This window comes from Saccopteryx bilineata, chromosome 3 (assembly GCF_036850765.1).
Source record: "Saccopteryx bilineata isolate mSacBil1 chromosome 3, mSacBil1_pri_phased_curated, whole genome shotgun sequence".
Lineage (NCBI taxonomy): Eukaryota > Metazoa > Chordata > Mammalia > Chiroptera > Emballonuridae > Saccopteryx > Saccopteryx bilineata.
The window spans coordinates 279491783-279516502 of record NC_089492.1 but is presented as its reverse complement, the minus strand read 5'-3'; the positions used below and the strand labels follow the sequence as shown (position 1 = coordinate 279516502).

Here is a 24720-nt window from a genome sequence, read left to right as displayed (position 1 = left end):
TGTAAACAATTCAGCACCACAGCTTAACAGCCTTTTGCAACCTAATCAGGCAAGTGAGGTGGGGGGTTGGGCAGACTGTCAGTTTACAGCTAATTCCCCACACCTCTGTCCCCCAAAAATCTAAACTCCAAAAACCCTGTTGGTTTTTTAGTCCCTAACAGGCACAAATTTCTCTGAAATACCATAGGGCGCAGCAGTGCACCCTGGAGCACACTTGGAGAACCACTGCTCTAAGGACTTGGAATAAAGCCCTTTCATGTGCCCTATGAGATTGTCCAGAGCTGAGCCTTCCTTCACCTTCCTGCCCCATGGCTCGGGCCCTGTGCTTCTGTGAGATTGCAGTTCTTCAGTTCCTCTGAAGTGTTGAACACACAATCCTCTTTGCTCTTAACGTTTTAGTCTGGCCAAGTCATACTCATCCTTTAAGCTTCCACTTAGAAGTCAGCTTTTCTGGGAAGACTTTTGGCATTTTTTCTTATAGCACTATCTCCTCCTTAATCATGGAGTATTACTATAATTACTGTGTCCTTGTCTCTATGTCCCACTAGAATCTGGGCTTCCTGAGAGCAATTCACATGTCTCTTTGGTTCAGTGTTATACGTGGCAACAGGGCCTGAAACAAGTTATTTACACATCAAAGATAAATACAAATGCTAATTGAAACTGAGGAAGTGGAGGCTATGCCAAAGAGAAACTTATAAGTGGAGTGAGAAAATAAGATTATTAAGGGTAGACACATCAGGAACATTTCTAGGCATGGTGACAGAGATTGCTTCCATGGCCAGGAGGAGGAGACAGTAGTATCATGATGGGAAGAGATAGTTAAGAAATTGGAGTCAGGAAAGGGAGAAGAGGGGATTACTGATAGAGTTAGCTTCCAGAGTACGTGTAGGTGGGTGTGGAATAGGGTGAGCACCTATCCTGGTGTGCCTGGGACCATTCCTGTTTTAAATTTGGAACTTGCGTTTCCCAGGAATACCCTTCGTCCAGGCAAACCTAGGTTGGTCATCCTGGGTGGAATCACGATTACCAGAGAAGCCAGCGGTTTAGAGCAAGGGCTACCTCTCCCTTGAGTTACATGGAAAGTAGAGAGGTAGAGAAGGGCAAGCTCAATAAAGAAAGTCTATGGGCTTTGGAACCAGGGCAAAGCTCTGCTTCTGAGCTGCGTGATCTTCTTGAACTTAACCTCTCAGATTCCGTTTCCTGTGATTTGGGATAATTAAACAAGAATGAGCCATGTGAAAACGCCTATTCTAACTGCAGGCTCACAAGGTTTCGGTCTCCAATCTTTCCTCGTTTTTGCTGCTGCTCCCCCCCCCCCCCCCCCCCCCTTTCATTCTGTTTCTCTTGACTTGTGGGCTTTGTTCTCTGGGATCACCCCTCCTCACTTGGAGTACCACCCACCGCTAGGGGGAAGACCGGAACAAACAAAGACGGGTGCCCCTCTAGCACTCCTAGGCAAGCTCTCGATGGCATCTGACCACCAAGCAGCGCGGAGGGGGCGGGGTTCTGGCACGTGACCTGGGTGCCGGGTGACCGCGCAGGCGCGGGGGCCGCGTCGCCGTCGCCGGGCTCCGTCGCCCGCTTCGTTTTCTCTTTTCTGCACCTGAGCCGGCCGCCCCGCGGTCCTGCGGCTTTTCCGCCTGCCGCTGCGGGCCGCCCGGCCAGGGCCATGTCCCGAAAGCAGGCGGCGAAGAGCCGGCCGGGCAGCGGCAGCCGGAAAGCCGAGGCTGAGCGCAAGCGGGACGAGCGGGCGGCGCGCCGGGCCCTGGCCAAGGAGCGGCGGAACCGGCCGGAGTCCGGTGGCGGCGGCGGCGGCTGCGAGGAAGAGTTCGTGAGCTTCGCCAACCAGCTGCAGGCCCTGGGGCTGAAGCTGCGGGAGGTGCCGGGGGACGGGTGAGGCGGGCCCGGGAGCGCAGGAGGCGGCGCCGGGGGACGCGCCGGGCTTGGCGACCGTCGCCCGCTCTCGTCCACCCGCTCGTTCAGGCGGCCCCGAGCGCCATCCGCCCCCCAGGTCAGGGGTCCGGCGGCGGGCGAGGCGGCAAGGCTCCTTCCCTGGGAACGCTCGAATCATCTCAGATTCCCCTGACCGTGGCGGAGGCCGTGGCCAAGCTGTACAGTGGTTCCGAGAGAGAACGCTGGAGCGGGTTTCCTTTAGAGCGGTGTCCAGGGAGGCCTCCTTGAAAGGTGACATTTAAGCTGAGACCTGCAGGGAGGAAGGAGATGGAGCCGGTCACTAGAAGAGCGGGAGTGCATGTAGAGCCGACGTAGCGACGATCGAACATACAGAAGCCTAGGCCTCGCTTACTGTAACACGTTGCCTCCTTTGAGCCCTTTCTTGCTTTTGGTCCCCCCCCCCTTGGGGAAGTTAGGTCTGTTGAGGGCCTGCTGTTGGCTGATGGCACCTCCCCTGAATCTTACGTTCCTGGGCCTCAGTTTCCCCGCTGTAAGCAAAGGTGCCTCGGGGTTTGGACTGCGTTCTGGGTTCAGCCGTTTTAGGGAACATGGGATAAATGGTGGGAGGGAGAGAATGGGAGAATGGAAGGAAAAATGGCCTCAGGAAAGGGGATGTGGAAACAGGAGCGGGGATGGAAGAAGGAATAGGGTAGGGCAGAGGGGAAAACAGGACTGCCCCTGATAAACCTTTCCCATCTTTCCTACACATGTGCAGTAGTTTAGGCTAAATGTATTTAGCGTTTGATTATATTTTATTCACCACCATCTAACACAGTGCTTACTACATAAAGGCAGTCAGTGCATTTTTGTTGAATGAATGAACGGTAGAAATATAGAGGGAGGCCAGCTACACGCTCAGTAGGATGCCTCATGGGGGAATTTCCTGAGTGGAGTCACTACAGTTAAAGACTTGCTTTGCTGGCGCTTGCCTTTCACCTAGTACCTTGATTTTGTCACATAAAGTTTATTAACTCTAAAGGGCCTTATTTTAATCAAACTCACAAGCACAAGACACTGCTATATAAACCAAAGTACCAGTTGAATACTTGACAGTGAGATTGGGGTGGGGCTATTCCTTGCAAATGATTGGATTGCTGGTGTCTGCTATAGTGGGTATGGAATTCTCACTCAATGTTAGGGTGCCCAAGGATGGAAATACTCAACAGAAGGTTGCTTATGAGCAGGAATTGCACTACAGGGAGTTGAAAATCTTGAGGGAGCTTTCCTAATGCTATGGGAAACTTTGGGGGTGCTACCTCCACCCCACCTCCAAAGAGAGCATACTTCTTGAGTTGCTTCAGCAAACATTGATTAAGCAGAGGAACTGAGAATACATTGATGATTAAGATACGGAGTTCATAGCCTAGTAAGAGAAACATAACAGCGAGTCTCAAACATTTTGGTCTTAGGACCCATTCACACTTAAAAATGACTGGGGATTTCAAAGTGCTTTTGTTTGTGTGGGTTAAAGCTGGCAATATTTACTATGTTAGAAAGTAAAAAAACACAAATAACAAACACATTCCATGAGCTATCAGAGTGATAACCTCATGTATCAGCCACTGGAAAACTCTACTGTGGACTTTTGAGAGGAGAGTGAAAAGATAAATAACATTTTTTTTAAAAGATTTTTTTATTTTACTGATTGACTGGAGAGAGGAGAGAGGAGAGAGAGAGAGAGAGAGAGAGAGAGAGAGAGAGAAAGGCTGGGGGGGGGGAGCGGGAAGCATCAAGTAATATGTGTCTTGACGGAAGCCCTGGGTTTTGAACCAGTGACCTCAGCATTCCAGGTCAACACTTCATCCACTGTGCCACCACAGGTCCAGCACATCTTACTTTTGAATTCATGGATACCCCGGAAGGGTTAGGGATCTTTTCCTCCCATACCCCCAAACTGGGCCACACTTTAAGAATGTATTATATAAATAAAATACAGTTTGATATATTCTTAATAGTAATTGATTATAATCAATTACTGGAAATGGCCAGCACTCCCAGAAGTGGTCAGGGAGGCCTTCTCATTTATTCAGCAAGTTCTTACCAAAACCTACACTGTCCTAGGTGCCTCTCAGAGGAAGTCATATACAGACTGGGTCATGAAAGGCCAATAGAAATATGCCAAGAGAACATTCCAGGCTTCAGAGTAACATACAGGAATGGGTAAAAGTAGTTTTACAGTAGTGAGTACATGAAGAACAGAGTTTATTATTATAATCAAAACCTGTATGTCTTTTTTATATACGAACAACTATAAGCCTACTTTTGCCTACTCCTTGATGTAAAGGCACTGGAGCATATTTAAAAAAATTATTACTGATTTTAGAGCTAGAGAGAGAAATGTCAATTTGTTGTTCCACATATCTATGCATTCCTTGGTTGATTCTTGCATGTGCCCTGACTGGGGATTAAACCCACAACGTTGGTGTATTGGGACGATGTTCTAACCAACTGAGCTACCCGGCCAGGAGCACATGATTTTTAAGAGATCTACAAGTTGTTTAGATGACAGGGGTCTAGGGTACAAGGATAGAATACGGGTACTGAGGCTGCAGAGGCCAGAGGTCAGCTCAACTGGAATGCTTATGTTTCTCATTTCCACGGTCTTTATTCTTTAGACAGAGTTAGATAACACATTCTTCCCATCGGTACCCTGAGATAGACTGTGGTTCGGCTCTCCATAGTATTGTGTTTTGGATATGTGATTGCAGGCTTTATCACTGCAATGGATGGTGTTTTCCTGGGTATGTGATGGGCGGGCTGGTATCGGCATATTTTATTTATTGAGTACTCTGGTGAAATATAAAAAGGTTATGGTAATATAAAAAATAGTTGACAGTCTTCATTTTTCCGTCTTTCCATTCTGGTCTGATTACAGTATTGAATAGTCTGAGGGAGCATTTTGCTATGTAGGCGTTTTCATTGGTGGTGGTATGGTTCTTGTAGCACTCTGCAAACTCCTGGTGCTTGGGGATGAATTAGCCAGTATCCTTTAATGTTTCTATGAGTTCAGTCAGGTTAGCATAGATTAATCAGGGAGTTATTTATGGGTTTTATAATGCGTCATAGGCTTCTGTCATATTTGTTATGTTGTCTGGAAGGTGGACCTACAAGAATTGGATTCAGTTTCAAAACAAGAAATAAATTTTTTAACCTTGATGTTGTCCGTAAAACATCACTGGTTATGGCATGAAAAGAATCTAATTTGTTTAGGACAAACAGCATTAGCATCTCTCTGAACTATATCTAGTTGTATCTTTCTAATTGTAGCCCTAAATTACATAACTAATTAGTAGTGTTCTAAAAGTAAAATGTTACAGAATTGCTATTTAGCGTTTATCTCTGTCCCCAAACAAGTTGTTTTATTTTTATTTTGTTTTTATGATTGTAGGATCTTGGCGATGGAAGGGCATTCACGTGTCATCTTGCCTGTCTATTGGGTACCTGCATCATCTGTATGGCAGCTCCAACTTTGTTTTGAGCAGAGTGGTTTTCAACTGCTGGCATGATGGAATTGCCTGGGGAACTCTGGGAAAAAGACAGTAACTGGGCTCTCCTCTCTATCAGCCATGCCAGAATCTCAGGCAGTGGAGCCTAGTTAATGATAATTTTTAAAAGGTCCACAGGTGATTCTTCTGTGAAGCTATGATTGAAAACCATTGATGCATGAGAGTCTGGACTCTACACTCGTGTTTCTCAACCTGGAGGGCTAGTTAAAACATTTGCAATGACTAGATCTCTGGGCCCCTACCCCAGAGTGTCTGAGTCAGTAGGGCTGGGGTGGCTCCATAATTTTCATTCCAAACAGGTTGTCAGGTGATGCTGACGTTGCTGGTCAGACACCACGCTTTGAGAATTAGTGATCTAGAGCAGCATGGTCCAACAAATAAAATGGAAGCCATGTACGTGATTTAACATTTTCTGGTAGCCACATTAAAAAACTGAAAAGAAACATAATATATAGAAACTTTTTAATATATATATATTTTTATTTATTCATTTTAGAGAGGAGAGAGAGTAGAGAGTATGAGAGAGAGAGAGAGAGAAGGGGGAGGAGCAGGAAGCATCAACTCCTGTATGTGCCTTGACCAGACAAGTGCAGGGTTCTGAACCAGCGACCTCAGAGTTCCAGGTCGGTGCTTTATCCACTGCGCCACCACAGGTCAGGCTTAATATATATTTTAAGCCATTCTAAACTATCTCAACATATAAGCAATATAGAAATTTTTAATGTGAAAATTTACATTTTAAAAAATACTGTTCAAAATCTAGTACTTTACATCTATCACACAGCTCAATTTGGATTCATCATACGTGGCTGGTGGCTACCGCATTGTACAGCACAGATGTACACAGTTGTTAGGGGTTGCCCATAGATAGAAATTTACAAAATCCAGAATCTATACTGTCTACGTCTATAGTACCAAAATAAAAGTTTCCTTTTATTTGTTGAACTCTATGTCTTTGTAGCTCCAGTGTTGTTTTTGTTTTTTGTGAGACAGACTCCCACATGTGCCCCACCAGGATCCACCTGGCAAGCCCGCTAGGGGGCGATGCGCTGCCCATCTGGAGTGTTTCTCCGTTGCAACCAGAGAGCCATTCTAGCGCTTGAGGCAGAAGCCATGGAGCCATCCTCAGAGCCCGGGCCAACTTGCTTCAATGGAGCCTTGGCTGTGGGAGGGGAAAAGAGAGAGAGAGAAGGAAGAGGGGGAAGGGTGGAGAAGCAGATGAGTGCTTCTGTGTGTCCTGGCCGGGAATCGAACCTGGTACATCTACACACTGGGCCAGTGCTCTACCACTGAGCCAACTGGCAAGGGCTCAGTGTTAGATTTTTATGTTATGGTCCAAATATAACATGCCTTTCACATGACAGGTGGAGCTAGTACCCATGTCCCTTGAGCCTTCTTTAGCCTGAATATCAGTAGTTGTTTGTGTTCTTCCTCTTACGCATTTTAAAACCACATCATTTCATCTGAACATGTCTCTTAAAGAGCAGTAACCAGAATGGTACCCAGTACTCCAGCTGTGGTCTGACCTCAAAGCCTAGAACAAAACCGGCCCCCTCTTTGTCTGCTAACAGGCTACTATTACTTCAGCCTAGGTGCCCATTCATTATTTTATGTATATACAGTCTGTCCATAAAGTCATGGTGCACTTTTGACCGGTCACAGGAAAGCAACAAAAGACGATAGAAATGTGAAATCTGCACCAAATAACAGGAAAACCCAGTTTCTGTAGGATGATGTGGCAGCATGTGCGCATGCACAGATGATGATGTAACACCATGTATACAGTGGAGCAGCCCACGGCCATGCCAGTTGAGATGTGGACAATACAGAGGAAAGTTCAGTGTGTTCTGTGGCTTGCTAAATTCGAATCCATGATCAAAGTGCAACGTGAATATCGGCGCGTTTATAACGAAGTGCCACCACATAGGAATAACATTACTCGGTGGGATAAGCAGTTGAAGGAAACCGGCAGTTTGGTGGAGAAACCCCGTTCTGGTAGGCCATCAGTCAGTGACAAGTCTGTAGAGGTTATACGGGATAGCTACCTAAGGAGCCCTAAAAAATGTGTGCGTGAGCCCACATTGAACTGTACCGAATAGGTATGAAACTGGGAGAGTTTTCCTTTTATTTGGTGCAGATTTCACATTTCTATCATCTTTTGATGCTTTCCTGTGACCAGTCAAAAGTGCACCATGACTTTACGGACACACTGTATTACAGTAGTGGCTCATACTATATTATTAAACCCCTAAAACTCGTACACGCTACTTGTATAATTGGTTATTTTTGTGAACTCAATGCAAGACCTTGACATATGTCCCAGTAGCACAGTGGTTCTCAAGTGGGGATGTTTTTGTCTCCCCTTGGGGAACATTTGGCGATGTCTGGAGACATTTTTGGTTGTGACAACTGTTGGGGAGGGAGGTGGTGCTACTGGAATCTAGATGGTAGAGACCAAGGATGCTCCTAAACATCCTATAGTTAACAGGACAGCTGGCCTCACAGCAGAATTGTCCCCGGGTGTCAGCAGTGTAGGTTGTGAGAAGCCCAGTTGTAGTGTAACGGGTGCAGGTATGGACTCAGGAACTGGGATCTCCTGGAAGTCCTTTGGACAGTGATCACTTCCTCTCTCTGGGTTCCCTAAGGATCCCTGGTTGGCTGCAGTGATTGTTCACATTCCTTTGTCATTCCTTTGTAACTCTCAGAAAAGAAAGTGATTTATCTATCTTGATTTTTCATTTTTGACTGTTTTTAGTGAGCTCCGGAAAGTTTGGTAAATATCAGAAAGTAAGTTAAAATAAGATACAATTTAGCACTCCTAATTCTACTCCTAGGGGTAATGACAGCTGACATTTTGGTGCCTGGGTTTGAATCCCTGGTCTGCCACCTACTACTAATGTGACCTTGAGCAAGTCACCCTAAGGGGATAGTAATAGTACCTAGCTCAGAGTTGTGAGGACTGAGCACATTTAACACGTGAAGTGTTTGCGACAGTCACTGGCACATAAGAGATCTTTAAGTGATGGTTTCAGTGTTTTTTCTTTGCATACGCCTGTGTGTAATATGCAGATGAACATGTGTGAGCTCATGCATTGTAGTTTTTAATACCTACATTTTGGCTTATATGGAGAACATTTTCCCATGTTACTAAAAGTTCTTAGAAAGCATGTTACTTCCTGTAGAACATCATGAATTTTGATATATTAAGTGTAAAATAACTAAATATATAATTTTGGGCTAAATCATACCTCTTAAACTAGATTAGAGACTCTTCTCTAGAGGGCAAATGCTAAAGGTTTAAGAAAAGTTTGAGAGAAAAGCTTAAAATTGAGAACACTTTATTGATTAGCTTACTTTCCCCCCTCTGGTTGAAAAAGACTGCTATTATTAGATTTGAGCAGCATACCCCTGTCTAGTATAGAGCTGCTGTATTCCAACCCCCGTAGAATCTTGCCTCAGATTGATGCAAAGCTTCGTGGTTTCTTGTTCATAGAATCTGTCATCTTTAAAGTTTTCCTCCCCCTCTTGCAAAACAACAACAACAAACAAATGGTATAATTCCTTATACGTTTGAAGAGATTCCTGCCTCTATAACTTTGTTGAAAATTCATTTTTCTGAGTTGAAAAACCTTTCTCCTATGCATTTACATCTGAAGTCCTTCTGGCAGTGATAAGTTTATATAGTATTTTGGAATTAGTATCATAGGTTTTCTTGTGGAAGAGTAAACAGTTTGGTGTGAAAATGGGCAACTGTTTGCCTTCAGAATGACTTATTTTTCTTAGAGTTGAGGATACCAGATGGTGTTTGTCTTGTTTCCGGCTTTGCGTGTCTGAGCTCTGTGTGTGATACAGTTTGGAATTTTAGCAGCCTTCGAAGGATTTGAAAGTAAAGATAGCTCTTAAAGTTTATTAGCATTTTAATTTCAGAAACAAAAGAAAATAAAAATTTTGTTTCAAGTTTTCATTTGGCAGGAGTAGCAACAACGTTATGGCTCCTTGGGTGAGCGGGGAACCAGGGCAGGAAAGCGTCACTGCAGAGGGCTGCCACTGTTGTCCAGGGGCCTCTCACGGCTTCCTCTACCATGTTCGTTCCTTCGTAGGACTTCAGCAGGGTGCTCAGTTCAGATGTTTGTATTGGGAGCTTGACACATGATTTATCTTTTAGGTGGTCTCTGCTAGGTGAATGATTACTTAGCTGAGCAGCTATAGTGAAACTTGTTGCAGGAAAGAGGTAGTGGGTGTAATTTCTCATTTTGGAAGAGCATCTGGGATTCAGAGCCCTTGAGAAATGGCCTGTAATGTCTGGACCCTGTTGTCTTCAGGCGGTTGGTATATCACCAGCTTCCCTGTTGAAGCAGCCGAGGCCCAGGGGTGCTTGGTGCCTGTCCTGAGCCAGCCAGCCGGTAGGTGGGGAATAGGATCCTTGTTTGTTGCCTCTGACAAAGGAAATGTATTGTAATTGGACATGTGCCCCAGTGCTTTCCCCTGTGTATCTGGGAAGAATCACGGAATGTCAAGAGTTGAGGCTTTCTCTTTTCTTCATGTGAAAGATTTCCATGGATGGCATAGCACAAAGCATCATTGTTTTAGATGAACTGAATTCGTTGTTAAAAGGTTTTGACTAATATTTTTGTTTTGATAGCAATTGCCTATTCCGAGCTCTTGGTGATCAGTTGGAGGGACACTCACGAAATCACCTCAAGCACCGACAAGAGACAGTGGACTACATGGTAAAGCAGAGGGAAGATTTTGAACCCTTTGTAGAAGACGACATTCCCTTTGAGAAACATGGTAAGTCCTCCATGGGACACCAGGTCCTCTGAGTAACAATTGGGTAATTAAATCCATCAGCACCCCACCCTCCACCACCACCCCCTACCAGCCAGGGTTTGGTTACATAAACTATGGCATGTATTCAGCAAGTTATTTGTGTGCTTTGTACTAGGCAGCTTGCCAGGCCGTTGGGATTCAGTAGGTGTAGATGTGTACGCCCTTAATAAAAATGATGATGTCAATTGACTTGTAAAGCTGTTTATGACTTCTTATTCAATGAGGGGGAGCAGGCTCTAAAATAGTGGTATGGCTTGGTCCTGTTTTTAAAAGGTATATATAAATACATGCAGAAACACTAGGAAAATTCTAGAAGGATATGAACATGTTATGGTTGTTTATTCTTGGCTCCACTTATTCTTCAGAGACCACTTACTCTCTGTAAACTTTGTAAAGGAGAGATAATAGCACTTATTACAAGCCTTTTTAGTGAAGATTAAATTGAACGATATAATTAAAATTAAAATAAGTTTAACTGTTAGCCATCTGGGGGTGATGGGTCTATGCGGCTTTTAAATGATCTTCTGTACATTTTTTCTGAATTTAAATGACCATCCATTTTATAATCAGAAGAACCAAAGTCATTTTAATTTCTCACCAAAAACCCAAGCACAACCTGTTTTCTTTGAGGCAAAACATTGAGCAATTTTAATTAGTTCCTTGATAGGCACAAATCTAGGAAGAAAATACATATGAGGTTTTAAACTTGAATGTGACAGTTATTTACTGAGAATGTGCTATGCTAGGTGCTGATATGTTTATTTTTATTTTTTGTATTTTTCTGAAGTTGGAAACGGAGGCAGTCAGACAGACTCCCACATGCGCCCGACTGGGATCCACCCGGCGTGCCCACCAGGGGGTGATGCTCTGCCCATCTGGGGTGTTGTGACCAGAGCCATTCTAGCGCCTGAGGCAGAGGCCATGGAGCCATCCTCAGCGCCTGGGCCAACTTTGCTCCAATGGAGCCTTGGCTGCGGGAGGGGAAGAGAGAGACAGAGAGGAAGGAGAGGGGGAGGGGTGGAGAAGCAGATGGGTGCTTCTGTGTGCCCTGGCTGGGAATCGAACCCAGGACTCCTGCACACCGGACTGACGCTCTACCACTGAGCCAACCGGCCAGGGCCAATATGTTTATGTTTTACAGTAACATTTTCATCACTGGGCTCCCAGTCTTATCTGTCTCTCACCAGGAAAGAGACAGAATATTTTGTGGCTCTGGGAATCAAGTCAGGGAGGAAGTGGGGAGAGACTGAGCAGGGAGATAAGTTAGGAGGCTCTCCACATTGGCCAGATGAAGAGTAAGGGGGTCTCCACCAAAGCAGCTGCTGGGATGATGAGTGGGGTCCAGGCCAAGACCGAGCTGGTAGCATAATTGACAGGACTCATTGGAGGATGGGAGAGGAGGAGACAGAGGTGGTTCTGAAGATTCTGCTTGGGGAAAGGCTAGGTAGCTGTACTATTAGTAACGGGAGGCAGTCATTTGGGAGGGGAGCTGTCGGTGATTATAACTAATAAGGAAAGAACTCATTTGCTAAGCACCAGAGACACAGCCACAAAACTCCCATAGAGTAGTTGTTACCAGTCACCCAATTGGTAGCCACTCTCCCTGGATCACTTTTTGTCTAGCACATAGGCACAGTTTACCAGATGGTCAGCAGTTTACAAGTTAAATGTGGGTATATGGGGCAAGTTTTGTAGTATAGCTATATAAAATAAATTGCCATTGAGCCAATTAAAATATTTTAGATGAAGTAAGTTTTTAGTTTGTGACTTGAAATTTCACATTGAACATCTTCAGTGAAGGTCATGTGGTAGATTTAGGGTTGTGACATGGCAAGGGTTTTGTGTCCAGTGTGATAGTCACTTTAGGTGTACAATGGGAAAGTGTTCTCTTGAAATGTCCCTGTGCATTCCTAATCATTGGTTGATGCTTTATAAAGAATTGGAGCTTCAAAGTGAGAAGTGGCTCTAACTGTCATAGCAGAGATAGGAAGAATCCTAGAAATCTGCACATTCTGTTTGTGTGTGAGTTGAAGGCCAGGCTTACTACATTATCACCTGTATCATAGTTAGGTGTTTTTAATGTCTACCTTGTTACACTGTGAGATTCTTTTTTTTTTTTTACAGAGACAGAGAGTTAGATCGAGGGATAGACAGGGACAGACAGATAGGAACGAAGAGATGAGAAGCATCAATCATTAGTTTTTCGTTGTGTACTGCGACACCTTAGTTGTTCATTGATTGCCTTCTCATATGTGCCTTGACCGCGGGCCTTCAGCAGACCGAGTAACCCCTTGCTTGAGCCAGCGACCTTGGGTCCAAGCTGGTGAGCTTTTGCTCAAACCAGATGAGCCCGTGCTCAAGCTGGCAACCTTGGGGTCTCGAACCTGGGTCCCTGGCATCCCAGTCCGATGCTCTATCCACTACGCCACCGCCTGGTCAGGCCACTGTGAGATTCTTGAGGGCAGGGACTGTGTCTCCTCCCCAACATGGCAATGCATGGCATATAGTAAGCACTCACAAGATACCTGCTGGATGAGGCCTTAGCTGGTGGTCCAGTGGATAGAACATCGGCCCAGTGTATGGACATCTCAGATTCGATTCCTAGTCAGGGCACACAGGAGAAGCAACCATATGCTTCTCCCCACCTCTTCTCTTTTTCATCCTCTCCTGTAGCCAGTGGCTCGATTGGTTTGAGTGTAGCCCTAGGTGCTTGAGGATAGCTTGGTTGGTCCAAGGGTGTCAGCCTCAGGTGCTAAAAAAAGCTCAGTACTTAAGTATTGGCCCCAGACTGGGGTTGTCGGGTGGATCCCAGTTGGGGTGCATGCGGGAGTCTGCCTCACTCTCCCCTACTCTCACCTAAAAACACCCCCCCCCCCAAAAAAAAAACCCACCCAAGATATCTGTTGAATGAATAGTGAATGGCTCAATTAACTTGTCAGGACCTGGTCACCCTTGCATCTGGCTGTATTATTCTTTTCCTTTAGACCAGGGGTAGTCAACCTTTTTATACCTACCTACTTTTGTATCTCTGTTAGTAGTAAAATTTTCTAACCACCCACCAGTTCCACAGTAATGATGATTTGTAAAGTAGGGAAGTAACTTTACTTTATAAAATTTATAAAGCAGAGTTACAGCAAGTTAAAGCATATAATAATAATTACTTACCAAGTACTTTATGTCAGATTTTCACTAAGTTTGGCAGAATAAATCTTTATAAAACAATTTACTATAGTTAAATCTATCTTTTTATTTATACTTTGGTTGCTCCGCTACCACCCACCATGAAAGCTGGAACGCCCACTAGTGGGTGGTAGGGACCAGGTTGACTACCACTGCTCTAGACTGTGGCGTAGGACCGTCAATAACTTTGTAAACTTCTCCAGCTTTGTAAATTTTGAGATCAGAATCCTGAATGTTCTTAATGCTTCCTTCCCTTCCTCATGCCCAGTCACTCATTAAGTTTTGTCACATCTACCTCAGTACCACCTTGTAAAATCAGGCCCTTCCAACTGGTCTCATTGCCACTTGATCCATTTCATTCAGTTTGTTTTTTGCAACCAGAGTAGTGACCTAAATGTGCATCTAATACATCTTTCCCCTGTCTAGAGCCCCTCTGCTGCTCCCCATTGACCTCAGGATGAAGTCCAAACTTGATTGAGCCCTTTGCAATCTGTGATTTTCTTATTTCTCTATCCTAATCTCCCACCCTACTATTTTAGCATTCTGAGTTCTTGCACTGCTGTATTGTCCACAGACTCGTCCGTCTACCCCTCATCTCTCTCTCTTCTCTGCAAGGAACATGTTTTCTATCTCATATTTGTCGTTTGGGAATTAACTTAGTTGTCTAAGCCTAGAAGCTTGTCTGATACATCTTACCTCCCCCTCCCCACAGACTGGTGTTTGTTTTTGACCTGGCGTTAGCCAAGCTGCAAGGTTTTAGGGCACGGACTTCCACCTGACTTCCCTCACTTCTGACACGGCAAGTTTGGGGGTTTCCTCAAACCATGCTCAGGTTCAATGATTTGCTACAAGGATGCACAGAACTCACTGAACAGGCTGCTGTTCTAACAGTTATAGTTTATTACATGGCAAGTTTATAGGTCAAAATTAGCCAAAAGGCGGAGCCTGGAGAGGTTCCAAACATGAAGTTTCTGTTGTCCTCAGGACGCATTGTCTTCCTGGCCCCTGTGTGTGATACAGAGTATTGTCAGCCACTACACTTACTTGAACTTTGATGTCCAGAGTTTTTATTGGCATTTGATTTTGTGGGCATTATTGATTGATTGCCTGGCTCCCCAGTTCCCAGATCTGGCTGACATCTTCACATGGCCAAATAGTCGCTTCATTAGCTTAAACTATTAGGTGTAGCTGAGGAGCCCACTGTGAATAACAAAGACATTCCTGTCACTGGGAAATTTGGAGGGTTTAGAGTTTTTCTCCCAGGAGCCAGGGACAAAGTTCAGACCTTTCTTTGGGCAAGGTCAAATTCTTTATCATACATCCCTTTCCTGTAGCATTATACATCAGTAGTGCCCAATTTCTTTTTTTTTTCATATCGATAAAGTAGTGCCTAATTTCTTGCTTCCCCCCCATTGGTTGTAAAGTTCTCAGGGACAAACTGAACAGGCTATAGTGGAGCAGCCAAAAGCCAGGATCTTGGAGTCGGGCTGCCTGGGATGTAATCTCAGCTCTGCTGTGTTCTTGTGTACTGGTTTGTGACCTTAGGCACAGTTATAGGTTATGCCTTGGTCTCCTCATCTGTAAAGTGGTGTGCATGATAATACTTTTCAGGATTGTTTTGAGGATTAAAATTGATAATCCATGAGGATTGGAGCAGTGCTCACCACATGCTATGTATCCATTAATGCAGGCTATTATAATCACTATTTATTGTTACATTTCCTGTATCTTTTATATAGTTAGGCTTATTTAGTAAATACTGAATACTTATTGAAGGAATAAGTAAACTAATCCTTTATGAATGATTGGTGCCCTTTTGAGTGACAGTCTTCAAGCATCCAAATGCCTAGACTCTTGACAAAGCTCATGGACTTGTTTCCCATTACACCCCTGTTTCCCATTATCTGGAACTAAATAAGTACTAAAGCATGTTTGCACTTGGATTTTTCCATTATAAAGACTTCATTTTTCTCTTTTTTCCTATTTCCATGTAGTGGCCAGTTTGGCAAAGCCTGGTACATTTGCTGGCAATGATGCAATTGTAGCCTTTGCAAGAAATCATCAATTGAATGTGGTGATTCATCAACTGAATGCCCCTTTGTGGCAGGTAGGTCCCCATTTTAAGAGCTGTCTTAAGCTCTTCTTTATAAGTGAGCTTTGGGGATGTGCTAGGATGACAAGGCATGTCCTGTGCTGTTGAACTGTAGAGGGCATCTTGGACTGGGAGCCTCACCAGAGATTAGAAGGGAAGCTGTAGTGGCCTGGCACTGCCCAGTGCCACGTCCACGTGGAGTCTGGAGTATAATCCAGAAACATGATTCTCAACAGTCAGTTAATTGAGTAGTTTGTGGCAGAGAGCCTAATATGGAAATATTGTCTATAATTCTGTAAATATCTAAGCAAGAATTTAAAGGATTAGTGCATATAAATTTAGTTTTGAAATATGCCTAGTCCCACATGTGTTTGTATTTTTTATTTTTATTTCTTTCTTTCTATTTTTCTGAAGTGAGAAGTAGGGAGGCAGAGAGACAGACTCCCGCATGTGCCTGACCAGGAGCAACGAGGCAAGCTCACTAGGGGGCGATGTTCTGACTGTCTGGAGTGCCGTTCCATTGCAACTGGAGCTAATCTAGCGCCTCAGGCAGAGGCCATGGAGCCATTCTCAGCACCTGGGCCAACTTTGCTCCAGTGGAGCCTTGGCTGCGGGAGAGGAAGAGAGAGACAGAGAGGAAGAAGAGGGAGAGGGGTGGAGAAGCAGTTGGGCATTTCTCCTGTGTGCCCTGGCCAGGAATCAAATGTAGGACTTTTCACTCGCTTGGCCGATGCTCTACCGTTGAGCCTACTGGCCAGGGCGTGTTTGTGTTTTTTAGGTGGAGGGAAACAGAAACCATATTTACTATAATAACCATTACTAAAATGGGTGTGCTGAACAACAAAATTGAGTTCACGGCCTAGGTCAAGTTCCATTGCTCTGGTCTGCTCAGCTGTTTATATGGTACCAGTGGGCTTTCTATAGCAGACAGGATTTCACAACAAGTGTTAAGTTTGTGCTGTAGGATGGCAGAGCTTGTAGTTGAGCCCTTTAATATTTCCTTTTGGTGTCCTAAATTAACCTCATCTCCCTGTCCATCACACCAGACGTTCTATGTGGAAGGCTAGAGGTTGCTCCTCCTTCCATTCAGAATGCTTCCTTTACTTATATCTCTACTACTGCCTGGGTGACTGATTTCTGTCAGTCCTCCTCCCCTCTCCTCTACTTTTCCGGTTCTAACCTTTATTTATTTTTTTTAAGATTTATCAATTTTTGCCTGACCTGTGGTGGCGCAGTGGATAAACCGTCGACCTGGAAATGCTGAGGTCGCCGGTTCAAAACACTGGGCTTGCCTGGTCAAGGCATATATGGGAGTTGATGCTTCCTGCTCCTTCCCCCTTCTCTCTCTCTCCTCTCTCTCTCTCTCTGCTCTCTCTCTCCTTTCTAAAATGAATAAATAAATTAAAAAAAATTAAAAAGATTTATCAATTTTTAGAGAGAGAGAGTGAGAGAGAGAAAAACATCTTCAGTTGTTAATTGATTGTTCCTCACATGTGCCTTGACTGGGCAAGCCCAGGGTTTCAAACTGGTAACCTGAGTGTTCCAGGTCAGCGCTCTGTCCACTGCACCACCACGGGTCAGGCTCCAGTTCTAACTTTCTACTTTTAATTAGAAAGGTAAAATGTATTACAGCTAGCGCTCGACTTACGACCACAATTGGTTCCGACAGACTGGTTGTAACACGATTTGGTCGTAAGTTGAGTAGGCTATATGTATAGTACTGTGAAATGATGTTATAAAAATCTTTAAGTCATATTTTATCATAATTTTCATTATTGTTATATATCATTATTTTCTTTGTTCATTTTATGCCATTTGTATCATCTCTACACCATTTTGTTTCTTATTTTTACATTCATCAGGTTTAAGTAAAACACTGCATTACCAGTACAACTAACTGGTTTACTATTTGCAAAGACAATTTCCTCTTGGTAGACATCTTGGGAGGGGTTTGATGAAAAATATCCAAGACACAAATCCCAAATTGCTGTACCGAGTCTGGGATAAGAGTTGAAATAGTGCACGCAGAGATGGTGGTGCTGCTGGAAACTGGTCCGCACTGTTGTACGCCCAGCCGTGCAACGCTTGCGCTGCCAGACGCAGAGCAGTCGTGGCTAGCGATTGTGGTCATAAAGTCAAATGGTCATAAGTTGCATCGGTCGTAAGTCGATCAATATTTGTAGTTGTAGAAAAACTTGAAAATTCAGAAAAACCAATAAAGGCAAATAAAAATCACCCAGAGTCAGGTTCCCCAGAGAGTATTACTTCAAGCCCAACAAATGCGCATCTGCCCACGGGCCTTCCCTCTGGGAACAGGCCTGTGCGTCTGGGAGTTGCTGATGCCCCCCTGGAACTGAAGTCTGTTTCACTTCTCTGTAAATTTGCCCCTGGGTTCTGTGTTTTCCTATGGATTTATTTCCATCTAGTTCCATACTAAGCACAAACACATCGAAGCATCCATGCGTGACTGGGAGAAAGGCGAGTCAGAAGGTGCTGTGGACGTACCCAGTCCATTGTAGATGGAGCCTGTTGGCTGGGTTTCCTGTACCAGCTAGGAAGTTGACACAGGAGTTCTAGGAGTTGGCACAGCCTGAATCCTCACTGGCACCTGCTTTCTTTTGCCTCCAGATTCGTGGTACAGACAAGAGCAACGGGCGGGAGTTGCACATCGCGTATCGGTATGGAGAGCACTATGACAGTGTGCGGAGGATCAATGACAACTCGGAAGCCCCTGCCCATCTTCAGACCGATGTGAGTGAGGCCTGTTTCCTTTAGTGTGTTCAGCTCTGAAGGACCAGGTTGAGAGCCGGGTGCCCTGAGCTAAAAACCAGTGAAGTTTCATGGGAACTTGCCTTTAAGAATCTGGGGGCTTGATTGTGTTTATTTTTCTAGCTCTGGTGAGGTTGCCTTTTATTAACACTCTAAATGGCACATTGCTGGATTCCACTTACACTTTTACATGCAGAAAATGGAAATGTCCCTGCCCATTCCCAGCTCCCCGCATTGACTGCAGGCAGGAGAAGGTGACCGCGCAGCTGCAGAGGGGTGACTAACTTTCCCGAGGTAGGCCTAGGTCCTGAAAGGCCCCATGGATATTAAGTGAACTGCTCTTGGTGGTTTTAGAATTTGGATTGACAGGGTCCCTTGAGTGTGGTGGCATACCTGTGAGGGTTGATGAGTCGTGCTCATTTGTGACTGCTCAGTTGGGACAGTAACTTCAGTACATCGGAGCTTGCTGATAATCACATAGGACCTAGGGACAGGTGAGAGGCGAACGTATGTTGCTTCAAGAGTAGCTGTCCTGCCTGACCAGGCGGTGGCACAGTGGATAGAGCGTTGGACTGGGATGCCGAGGACCCAGGTTCAAGACCCCAAGGTCACCAGCTTGAGCGTGGGCTCATCTGGTTTGAGCAAAAGCTCACTAACTTGGACCCACGGTCGCTGGCTCAAGCAAGGGGTTACTCGGTCTGCTGAAGGCCCGTGATCAAGGCACATATAAGAAAGCAATCAATGAACAACTAAGGTTGCAGTGCGCAACGAAAAACTAATGATTGATGCTTCTCATCTCTCCATTCCTGTCTGTCCCTGTCTATCCCTCTCTCTGACTCTCTCTCTGTAAAAAACAAACAAACAAACAAACAAAAAAGTAGCTATCCTGCTGCAGAGCTGGTCAGGTGCTAGTATAGGGGTTCTCTTCTGTTACTAAGCTCACACTCTGGAAGTCAGCTTAGACAGATGTGTGCTGTCTGAGCCAGCAGCCACGGCCAAATATAGCCAGGGGAGCTGTCGAGCCTTTCTTACTGAATAGGTCATCGCATATCTTGGGCTGTTCTCTTTAATACTTCTGTTGTGGACTGGAATCTCAATATCTGGAGGAAATTTAGCCTACTCATAGCTCTTAAGATTGTTTCTGGGATCTTTTCCCTGTATATTTGAATGTTTTTGAGGTGAGTGTCTTCCTGTGTTGAAGATTCTGAACATAGTTTGCAAGATTTCTATGATGACAACTCTTAGTATTTCTTTTAGTTTCAGATGCTTCATCAAGATGGAACAAATAAAAGAGAAAAGATCAAGACAAAGGGAGTTGACTTTGAAGACGACCTGCGAGATGAAGTGGGAGATGCTGTCCAGAAAGTTTGCAATGCGACTGGCTGCTCAGTTAGTATTCCTGCCCCGTGGTACCACTGCCTTATAACGAGCACGTTGCTGTGCCTGGTTCTCCTGCTGGTTTGTAGCACACTCTAGCCTGCCGGCACCTGATGGGCCAGATCCGGGCCACAGTACTGGTAGTGTGATGAGGTGGTGTGATACAGCTTAATGAGAGCTGTTCATTCGTTTCTCTCTTGTTTGCTAGACTTTACCCAATACTGCTCAAAATCCTCAGGAAGTACATGCATTATTTTCTTGTGATTAGTGTTTGTACAAGTAAAAGCATTTTATAAAGGGAATGCATTTATATTAACTGGTTTTTCCAGTGACCAACCAGCGTAATTGAAAATGGACATTTTCTAAATGGAAAAGATCTTGAAACCTTGTCTCAGTTCTCACTGTTACATCATTTTATTTATCAAATTGTTGAGGTTGAGAGACTTAGAAAAGTGTTCCCAGAGTCTTGAAGTGTTTCTTTGTTTCTTGGCTAGGACTTTAATTTGATAGTCCAGAACCTGGAAGCTGAAAATTATAATATTGAATCTGCAATAATTGCCATGCTTCAGATGAACCAGGGGAAAAGAAACAGTAAGTCGGTGATTGCTATTTATAAGCGTTCAAAGTTATACTGGTGATTTTCCAAATATTTATTTTTAATCAAGTCGCAGGTGGTGGTTATACTGTCCTTCTGTTCACTCCTTCAGAAGTTGTTTATTGAGCACTTTCCCTGCAGGCTTGTTGACAAGGTCCTCGTCCTGCATCAGGGAGAGAGTAGTCCGGGGGTGGGCTGGGGGAGACAGACGGGTGAGCTGGCACGGAGACCCAGCGCAGTTGCGGGTACCGGGTGCCAGGGGAACACGTGGGAAGGCCACCTCTCCAGTGTGGGAGGGATGGAGACTGTCAGAGAAGACTTTATCCTTTTGGAGGCCAGATTCCTTTATAAAATCAGAATGACAACTGAAATTGGATGGAGAGGAAAATACCTTATTTTTCTGATGGAAATATTTAGATGACTAGCATCCATCAGCTGGTGATAATCAGAATTTAATTCGACTGAGTTTAATTTTGTGACATGGAGGAAGGAAAACGATGTGATGTCTTAACTGTTTTCTCAAGTCATTCATTTAAAGTGATTTCAGTACTTATGGCCAGATGCTCTGTGCCAGATACGGTTCCCAACACTGTAGTTTTCTAAGAGATGGGTATCTTATTATCCACTGTATGCATTTACGGTGCCTTCTGAGAAAGTAATAACTAGACCCTTGAGACTTTAAAACAGCACTGTACTTGACATGTGGCTAAAGGAGATGGAGGAACTAAATTTAAAATTTTATCTAACTTTAAAGAGTCCCATGAAGCTGGTGGCTACTGCACTGTATAACACGTCTTTAGAGATTATTTCTTTTCTGGATTTGGGTGCAAATGAAGGATTTCCCCCTAAGTATTCATGTTAAACAGTGGTTTATCTAGTGAAATGAAACACTGCCAGTGGGAGGCTGATGATGAGTCTGGTCAGCAGGTGACTTTTAGGGTTATTTTCCCAATTCTACCAGGGTTTTCTCTGCGTTCCTGCTGTGTTGACTTGATAGTAGGAAATGCCTCAGGGAACTTGTTCTCCACATGACAGTGAACTAGGGACCAAGGTAATGTTGGAGTCATTTACCAAGACTCGAATTGTGTAACTATTTTAGGTTCTGAATTTTAATAAAATATCTTTCTTTAAAAGATGCAGAGGAGACCCTTGAGTCCGGGGGCCGAGCGCTGAAGCAGAGTGGTCCCTTATGGGAGGAGGGCGGCAGTGGCACCAGACTCTTTGGAAATCAGGGCTTAAATGAAGGCAGGACTGAGAACACTAAGGCGCGGGCCAGCCCTAGTGAAGAGAACAAAGCAAATAGGAGCCAGCTCCCCAAGGTATGGAAGATGGGGTCGCAAGGGCAGGTGCTGGGCTGCTGACATTCGGTGGCCGTGGTGGGAGCTGGGAGCTCATTTTCATGTGTCATTTCATGTGATTTATAAGTAGTTATTGTAGAGAATAGGGGAGTGTGTGGAGGTATAGCAGGAGCAGAACGAAGACCTCGCCTGTCCTGTCTGGTGTGCGCAGTGAGCATCGGAAGCAGTGCCCACTGATAGTGTCCTGTGTGTGCACATGCCCGCTGTCCCACCTCACAGGCCTGTGTGGGTGGCTGCTTTCTGTGGTGAGCCACACTATCAGACCCCATTTCTAATAAAGACCATTGTCTGCGGTGCACACCTGCCTGATTTATTTGTATAAATCTGCACTTTGTATTACTTCCTTGGCTAGAGTCCCAGAAGAGGAATTGACAGGTTAAAAGACATGGATGTTTGAATTTTTTAAAGGTTTTTTGATAAATTGTCAAGTGCTCCCCAGAAAGGTTGTAATCTCCCTGGCCATTCCCCGTGCCCACAAGTACTATGTGACACCATTTCAAAGATTTTCCACGGGAACTCTGAGCTCTGAATGCGACATGATCAAAAAGGCCACAGGCAGAGGAGTTGATTGCGGTTCCCGGGGGCGGTAAGTTGTGTAGAGAAAGGTGTCCTGTGGCATGTTTGAGGGCTATCTCTGGCTGCACTTGGGGTAACGATTTTTAGGTCATTTTTAATTGCTTTATGAGGAGAAGGGAATTGATTTTGTTGGCCAGCTCAGCAAGGCGCTCTAAATTGCAATGGAGATTTGAGCAGTAATGCAAACTGACTCATGTTTGATCTGTTGGGCGGGCTTGCTCTGCCCCTATTCTCTGGGACAGCGGCACCTTCTGGGGACAGCCCGCGGCCCAGCGGCCCCTCCCCAGCTGCCTTCTCTGCCTTCTCTTCCAGGTCAGTAGCCGGCAGCGCAGGGAACAGCAGCGCCTGGAGAAGAAGAGGCGCCAAGAGGAGCGGCACCGGCACAGAGCGCTGGAGAGCAGGGCTGGCCCCAGGGACGCCAGGAGCGAGGCTGAGGCCAGCGAGCAGGTCACTTTGGTGAAGACGTTTGCTGCTCTCAACATCTGACGCCGTGGGGAGCTGTGAGGAGCGCGGGGAAGGGCGCGCTGCATGGCAGGCTGCCTGCGAGGCCGGCTCACGGCCCAGTCCATGGAACCACTGGAGGCTCACACTCCCAGCTAGTGTTTCTCAGCTGCCACCTTTTGGTTCAGTTTTATTAGTGATGAGTCTTCTTTCATGAAAGTTCTGTGAAGACATTCATGTTCTGTAATTAAAGTGTTGAGTTTGAGGATAGATAGCTAGATCAGGAAAAACCTTTCAGGTGTGATTTCATTTGTTCTGAAAATCAGTGGTCAGGGTGGCCCTGGGGTCTGTCCTTAACCTTTGGGGTGAGTCTTGCTGTAATTGTTCATGGAGTAGTTTAGATTAATTGCCAGACACTCAGAACCACAAGTTTTCTTTGTTTCTCTTTAATTTTCAAACACGTATATTAACATACAGGATACTTTGTAAATGATCTCCAACTCAGGAACATGGTTAGATTTAGTTTTCTTTTAATCCAAGTTCATCAGAAAATACTCCGGGAAGTGTTCTCCCAGAGGAACATGGTAGAGGCCATGGCCACAGTCAGGGTGGGACTCAAGCCATCTCTCTCCTTCCCGGCTCTGACGGCGTTCCCGGTGGGCGCAGTGCCACTCGTTCCTGCGCCCGGCGGCCATTCAGGCCTGGGCTTTGCTGCAGACCAGTGGTGTGAGGTCCTGGTGCTTGTTTCTGTGGCGGGAAGGTGGCGTGTGACTTCCTGTGACACAGCTCTGGGGGTCCGGTAGTGTGGAGAGCTGGAAAGGGAGGCATAGGGGATTCTTGAGTGTCTGCCTCGGAAGAGTCCGAGTTACTTGATTTTGTAGGGAGAGTGTCTGGAAGAACGTCTAAGGTTTTTTGTCTTCACATTGTAAGTAACTGTTTTCTTCTCTAGTTTTCTAGACGTAGATGCCTTCATGAAAGGTAGCTTGACCTGTTGCTAAATTTTCTTAGTTGTTGTGAAGATGAAACCCCATAAATGTTACATTTCTTTTCTTCACTTAAACTCGGTTTGGGATTCTGATGTTGGAAGGTCTCCAGTGCCCAGCAGGCACTATCGGGGGTTTAGGTTAGCCCGGCTGGCTGAGCATGCACTTTGGGGACCTCAAGTGACTCTGCAGTTCTGAAATGGACCGATCTGGGCAGATTTGAATTAGGTGGATGTGAACTTTAAAGCTGTAATGTCTGAAGTGGCCAATCTTGAACATCTGCCTTTTGGGTACCTAACATTTAGACAAATAGGATCTGCTGAGTCAAAAGGTGAATTGTTACCTCCCCACCTCAGAGTTCCAAGTTCCGAGGTGAAGGGAGAGCTACAGCCGCATAGCTGTGAGGATGCACAGTATTGTCTGGGCTGGCCCTGGAGTCATTGAATTGTCTTCCTAGTGGGTGTTTTGCTTTCTCTGGCTTAATAATGTGTTTTAATTTTTTGCTTTTTTGACTTTGGTGACCTTTAGTGGTTGGAGCCCCAGTCGCCTTTAGGAATTGCTCCCAGGACGTGGTAGCTTGGGTGTCTCCCTGGTACAGCACGTTGCACTCGTTGGCAGGTTGAGGAGATACACGGCCCTTTTCCCGTGCACCTGTGGTGTCCTGAGTCTGAGGCTCTAGAGCTCAGCCCAGACGAGCGCAGGGCTCTCTGCAGCCTGTCCCCACGCGAGCAGGCCAGGACTTCTGACTCTGGGCTGGGTCCTGGCTCTGGCTCTGGCTGAGCTGCTCTGAATGAACATCCTTTCTTGTCTGGTAGGTACTACGAGAGTGCCGGAGACCAGAGTCTCTCAGAAAGATCAAGGATGTGTGCCAGAAATTCAGTAGACAGGAGTCAGAAATAGCTTTAGGAAGACCTACCGTCACAAGTGGGAGAATTGCTTTCTTTACTTGGTTAGTGAAGGTGGCTGGGTGTTAGAAGTTTTAGAAGCTGCTAAATAGTTAATAAAGAATATTGGGCACATTTTTTATAAGTTAACCTAATTCTGATAACAGGCTTCA

General features: G+C 45.2%; 1 protein-coding gene across 1 annotated transcript; it reads left to right on the top strand.

Moving 5' to 3' along the window:
* The first annotated feature begins 1533 nt into the window (after window positions 1-1533).
* OTUD3 (OTU deubiquitinase 3) lies at window positions 1534-24509 on the top strand. Its single transcript, XM_066270261.1, has 8 exons — window positions 1534-1896; window positions 10105-10253; window positions 15467-15579; window positions 18193-18315; window positions 19591-19722; window positions 20205-20301; window positions 21440-21624; window positions 22552-24509. The coding sequence occupies exons 1-8, from the start codon at window positions 1673-1675 to the stop codon at window positions 22723-22725; spliced, it is 1197 nt and encodes a 398-aa protein (XP_066126358.1). The 5' UTR covers window positions 1534-1672; the 3' UTR covers window positions 22726-24509.
* The last annotated feature ends 211 nt before the right edge of the window (window positions 24510-24720 follow it).

What these genes read in the sequence shown, in the direction of transcription:
- OTUD3 (XM_066270261.1), top strand. Translation starts at nt 1,673, where the DNA reads ATGTCCCGAAAGCAGGCGGCGAAGAGCCGGCCGGGCAGCGGCAGCCGG. An exon ending in TGAATGCCCCTTTGTGGCAG is followed by an intron (nt 15,580 to 18,192) that starts GTAGGTCCCCAT and finishes TTTTGCCTCCAG; the next exon opens with ATTCGTGGTACAGACAAGAG. An exon ending in CTGCCCATCTTCAGACCGAT is followed by an intron (nt 18,316 to 19,590) that starts GTGAGTGAGGCC and finishes TATTTCTTTTAG; the next exon opens with TTTCAGATGCTTCATCAAGA.